The sequence below is a fragment of the Bos javanicus genome, chromosome 26 (genome assembly GCF_032452875.1).
Source record: "Bos javanicus breed banteng chromosome 26, ARS-OSU_banteng_1.0, whole genome shotgun sequence".
In the NCBI taxonomy this organism is placed as follows: domain Eukaryota; kingdom Metazoa; phylum Chordata; class Mammalia; order Artiodactyla; family Bovidae; genus Bos; species Bos javanicus.
This window is the reverse complement of record NC_083893.1, coordinates 24,530,741-24,536,612: the sequence shown is the minus strand read 5'-3', so window position 1 is coordinate 24,536,612 and position 5,872 is coordinate 24,530,741. Positions and strand designations below refer to the sequence as shown.

Sequence of the window (5,872 nt, the reverse complement as noted above, 5' to 3'; positions counted from 1 at the left end):
TCCAGTCACAAAGAGACAGGCTTTCTTTTCTTTATAGTTTCAGATTCTCAAGGACTGGGCCAGATTGGGTCATATGTCTGTCTATAGCCAGGATAACAGACTAGGTACCGGCGGGTTTCTGGCTGAGTCACTGTTAATGGAGTAAAAGTGAAAGTCACTCAGTAGTGCCTGACTCTTTGCCACCCCATGGACTATACAGTCCCTGGAATTCTCTAGGCCAGAATACTGGAGTGGGTAGCCATTCCCTTCTCCAGGGGATCTTCCCAACCCAGGGATGGAACCCAGGTCTCCAGCATTGCAGGCAGATTCTTTACCAGCTGGGCCACCAGGGAAGCCTATTAATGGAATAGATATGCTAACTTTAACCTTTTTCACAGGTATGATTGTAAAGGCAGATGAATATAAAAGACGCTGTATACCATGCCTTGAAGTGGGAAAATGAGCATATGTGGTTTTATAAAAAATAGATGACCATTTCACTAAATGAGATACAGAATACAAGTGACAAATTTGAAGAGACAGAAATTAATATAATTTTGAACATGAGTTTAAATACCTGCTATACCATCCAGATAAACATGTGATAAATGGGTGAAAACAAGGCAGAGGCATAAACTTACGGGAGGCAAGTATTTTTAGACAAGTTTACGTTTAGACGTTCACTAGATGGACTAGTGAACATTTAAAATAAAACGTTTTACCACAATAAATAAAATAATGTATTAAAACTCGTTTCCACAATTCTCTAAATTATCTTAACATGATTTAATTAAAAAATTTTTTTTCACCTTTCTTTAACTGGCAAGTTTTCTTTGGGAAATTTATTCAAAACACTAAATTTTCATTTTTGAACCTTGTTTATATATAACAGAGGCCCTAAATTGATCCAGGTTCACCAGGATACCTTTCTCCAAGCCCTAATGGTTTATATCTTCCCTTTAAAATGTATAAGTATCTTTTAATTAAGTTGTCATTCACAAAGATATTCTGGAGAAAAAAATTATGAATTAAACACCTATAAATTCTTCTTCATTTCTGTTATAGTGTAGCAATTTATCATCTAACCCATAATGGTCTATCAGCTGAGTAAGGCTTAGTTTCTTGTTCTCCTCAGACATAGCTGACTGCAACTCATAAAGCAACTGCTGGCTACAGCTTCTCCACTTCTCTATTAACAATTGTAACTGAGACAGGTCATTCTGAAACAGAAACAAAAAAAAGGCACAAATGTATGTCATCCTATTTTAACTTACTTAATGAACGTTGTTAAATCAGTCAATGAATAGTAGGTTTAAAGGGTAACACATTTGGACATGAATGGGACATCTACCCAGGAAAAAAGAAAAATGGTTTTAAGTAAAAATCTTACCCTCAGAGAAAAAAATAAGGCAAAACTATGTAAAGAAGTAACAATATAGGTTAAAAAATATCTACTTTTTCTACTACAGCTATACTTTAAAAATTACATTCAAATTAATATTTTTCAGTGTCACAATTTCATAAAACTCAAGTAGTTGTATTTAGAGAAATCCTAAAAATTCAAAAGAGCAAATAAGATATAGCATTCCATCACTGATTACACACTGGAAAAGAGCCATTACAATATAAATGAATAATCCAGATAAATAAGGGTCATCTTCCAAGTGCCCAAATTCTATTTACTTCAACCTACCTGGGTCGAGATCTAAAATTTATTATATTTTTGTTGTTTTCTTAAAGAAAATGCTTGAAACATTTTAATAATTGGTAATAATTTAATAACAAAATCATTACTAAAAATACTTTTTATTGTACTCTGTGGCCCATTTTTAGCCTTTTTCTCTTCACTGTCACTGTTGCTTCTATTCTCAATGCAATTTGCAGCTAACATTTGAAACTTCTAATACTGCTGTGGGATGGAAACGAGAGAGAAAAGCTTCAACTGAATATTAAATGTGGGCCGGAGCTTTCAAAAATGTATACCTGGTGTTTAAGACCTCTTTTCTTAATCTATGACTTATATTTGAGTTAAAGTTGTTGGAAGCCAGGTCTCTTGGTAATTGGCTTATTTCTCAGTATTGTAAAATAAAGTTGTATTTTCTTTTTGAAATACTTTCCTACCATTTATCTAAAAACAAACAAAAAAAATTATTAGGCAATGGCTCTGAAATTCTTCTCACCTTTGATCTATACATTTTGACTAGCTTCAGCCTCCGAAGAAGGTCTTCTTTCTCTTGAATCTGCTTCATCAATTTTGCTTTTTCTTTGTTTAGTTCATGTTTGGCAAGATTCTCATTCATAAAGTCATTTTGGAGATCACTGCATGACTCAGTATCAAGTGATTTAGATTCACAAACATTGATATTCTTGAAGGTATCTTTCAAATATGTACTTTCTTCAAATTCACTATCTATGTGTTTAAATTTTTCATGAAATTCCAAACAGCTTTCTTCTGTTGAAGGTGCTGATTTCTCTGAAAAAGTCTGATCATTTTCCTCACTCTCTACTTTAAGCCGTTTTACCACACTGTAACAGGAATTAAATGAAGATCTGGTTTTCCTTAATCGTTCTCTAAGGGTTGCACTCATAGGCTGAAAAAATGCATCAAACGTTAATAATGTCAGTCAAGAAAAACATTCTTGATATAAATAAGTCTACTAGGAATCAAGACTAATTTCTGTGGTAGACACCACTAGATGGCTTTCTGTCTCCATATATCTAAAGTAACCATCACAAAATTTCTTTCAATTTCTGGAAGCACCACTAAGTTTTATTCTCTTTTTAAGCCAGCACCCTTCTAAAATATCATTGAGACACTTATCTCAGTAATCACAAACATTTGTTCAGCAATTAGTCCAAGCCTGATATGGTTAGGTGCTTAGTTACAAATTAAGGAAAAAGATCTTTCCACCAAAGACCTCCATGACATCAAACTTTTTGTTTGGAATGCTGTAATAACCTGAACTGAAAATAAATGAAAATAATTGAGTCAGGATGAAAATCTAAGGGGAAGGTCCAATACACTTTCTAAAAGGAAACACCTAAAATGATTTGTTAATAAAAATGGTACTTATTAACCTGCTGCTAAGTCACTTCAGTCGTGTCCGACTCTGTGCGACCCCATAGACGCCAGCCCACCAGGCTCCCCGTCCCTGGGATTCTCTAGGCAAGAACACTGGAGTGGGTTGCCATTTCATTCTCCAATGCATGAAAGTGAAAAGTGAAAGTGAAGTCGCTCAGTCCTGTCTGACTCTTAGTGACCCCATGGACTGCAGCCTACTAGGCTTCTCCATCCATGGGATTTTCCAGGCAAGAGTACTGGAGTGGGGTGCCATTGCCTTCTCCAACTTATTAACCTACACACTGTTAATTAACAATGTTCAGTAGACTTAAAACCACCATTACTGCAATACTTAGAAATATACATCCAGTGAAAGAACTAAGATTTTCATACTTGTTTTCTTGAACTACTTGAATTGGGAGATGGTGGATTGGCACCAGCTTGTGGAGTGCTAGGTAACATCAAAGCCGAGTTTGATGGACTTTCCATCTTGAAATCTTGCTTTACTTCTAAAAAACAAAAAATAATCACAAAACAGAAATCAAATTCGCCCACACCTCTATATATTCAATTTTAAACAAATTATTGTATATAACAAGCCAAGTAACTTCCTTCTTTCACTTAGCTGTGATTCATTCTTGCTTTTTTGTGTGCAATTTTCTGTTTACTTCTCTAAATTAGATTGTTGGTCATTATGGTGACTACTAGTTTTTTCATGACAAGTTACCCAGCTAGCATCTCAGATAAGAACTCTCCATTTGTTTTTACTGACTGATAAAATAATGATAAAAGTCTCAAAACCTGCCATATGGGGGTGGGGGGAGGAGAATAACAGTCAGGAATTCTTTAATCTCATTAAGCCAGTTTCACAATGAAGGAAAATGTAATTGAAATCTTTTAGTGCTTTAAGTGAAAATCGCTCAGTCGTGTCCGACTCTTTGCGACCCCATGGACTATACAGTCTATGGCACTCTCCAGGCCAGAATACTGGAGCGGGTGGCCGGTCCCTTCTCCAGGCGATCTTCCCAACCCAGGGATTGAACCCAGGTCTCCCGCATTGCAGGCGATTCTTTACCAGCTGAGCCACAAGGGAAGCCCAATATTTTCTTTAAAATTTTTTTTAAAATATTTATAACTTCTTTAAAGTGCTTGTCGGTTAGTTTTTAAATTGAGTTCATCTTATGCCTTTATCTATTGATTACTCTTCCTCTTGATTATGGATCACATTCTATTTCCCACTATTATCCCACTTAAACATAATCAGACCTGTTACATTACCCTAATTCCTAGAAGCTGTGTGCCTAAAACTAACGACCCCCGGGGGTGAGGAATAAGGAGCACAAGCACAGGTAAGTTTACTCCTGTCTGCATGGTTTTCAACTAAATAGCGAAGAGACCGTGAAAAGGAATGACTGAAGTTTCTCAAAGGCTACAGGGTAAAATACCAGAGGAGCCCTTCCTCCCCTCCCGCCACTACAGAAGGCCCACACGAGCCCTCGGGACACCCAAAACCTGAGGTGGAGCTGAGAGGTGCCTTGACAGCGGAAAGGGAGCAGTATTCAAATCCCCATCCGATCCCCGAAAAAGTTCAACTGTCAGACACCCACTCCACACCCCGCACGGTACCTCCCTCAGCCATCCCCAGACAGCACCGAGAGCGCGCCAGCCGCGGCGGCGTCTCAGAGGCCGGGCCGCGCGGGAAGAGGAAGAGACGCGCGATTGGCCAGATTGATTGACACGCAGCTCCTCTTCGCCCAGCGCCCGGAGAGGCGGGACTGCGCGCGCGCACGTTCTCAAGACTCCGCAAGGGGGCGGGAAGAAACGGAAGGGCCGAGACGCGTGATTGGCCCAGTTGACCGAGACGCGCGGCTCTGAGCTGTCCAGCGCCAGAGAGTTGGGGCGCTGTGCGCGCGGCCGTTTGTTGGGAAGAGCTTTAAAGCAACTAACGGTTCCCATGAGGGGCGCGCTTTTCTTCGCGGCTTCTCCTCGCTCTCCTTTTTTTTTTTTTAATACCGCCTTCCTTTGCTGCTTCCTGGTTTTTGTGTTTCTAAAGGACGCCTGAGAATGCCCCTCCTGTTCTGGCTCCCGTCAATCTCTTCGCGCTCCCCACAGCAAAGGCCTTTTTTCAGACTCCACGGGACCCAGAGACTCCGGGCCTGCTGTGTGTTGTATTTCCAGCTTGTAAACTCCAAAGGCAAAGACTACATAAAGAAGGGTCAATGGCCTGTTGACAGTCAGACACATTAGAAATCTAAGAACCCCAGCGGATGCAGTAGAGCTTCTTTTAGACTGCTGCCTCAAAGTCTGCGGTCCCGCCACGGGCCGTTTTGTTTGTTTGTTTGTTTGTTTGTTTGTTTTTCCTTCTTTTGGCTAATCTACCTGAAAATTTAGATTTCTTAGCTTGGCTCCGAATCTTTTCGTCAAATCTGAAAGAAAATGTAGCCCAAGGAAAGTCGTTGGGGTGCAATACAGGAAGCAGAACAATGACTTAGATTAGGTTGGTCCAAACCCTGGCTGAATACTGGGCAGCGGCATCCTCGGTCTAACCTTCCTTGTTTCCTGTGTAGCGAGGTTCCGTTGCTGTGCAACAACAAAGTGAACTAATTGGGTGGAGCACTGAGTTTGGGAAAAGACAGTTGAGTAATTTCTGAGTCACGTGGGAGTTGGGAATTTTAGCGGGGCAGTGTTTTGAATTCTAAGGAATAGCCATTTTAAACGTTGGCACTGTCTTTTTACTAATATCTGATATAAATGGCTTAGAAGTAGCAAGGACCCAGAAGGAATAACTGAGCGCTAAACAGTGGAATGTATCCACAGAACTTGAAGACCACC

The 5,872-nt window shown here is 39.7% G+C and overlaps 1 protein-coding gene across 2 annotated transcripts; it reads right to left on the bottom strand.

Moving 5' to 3' along the window:
* Positions 1-509: 509 nt before the first annotated feature.
* Positions 510-5,602, bottom strand: SFR1 (SWI5 dependent homologous recombination repair protein 1). Of its 2 annotated transcripts, none has more exons than XM_061403373.1 (4): positions 4,667-5,602; positions 3,434-3,549; positions 2,160-2,570; positions 510-1,199 (listed from the first exon to the last, which is right to left on the bottom strand). In XM_061403373.1, exons 1-4 carry the CDS (start codon positions 4,677-4,679, stop codon positions 1,008-1,010), a joined length of 732 nt encoding a protein of 243 aa, XP_061259357.1. In that variant the 5' UTR covers positions 4,680-5,602; the 3' UTR covers positions 510-1,007. The 2 variants fall into 2 exon arrangements, with proteins under 2 accessions (XP_061259357.1, XP_061259355.1); XM_061403371.1 differs by having other exon boundaries at positions 4,648-4,810.
* Between the last annotated feature and the right edge of the window lie 270 nt (positions 5,603-5,872).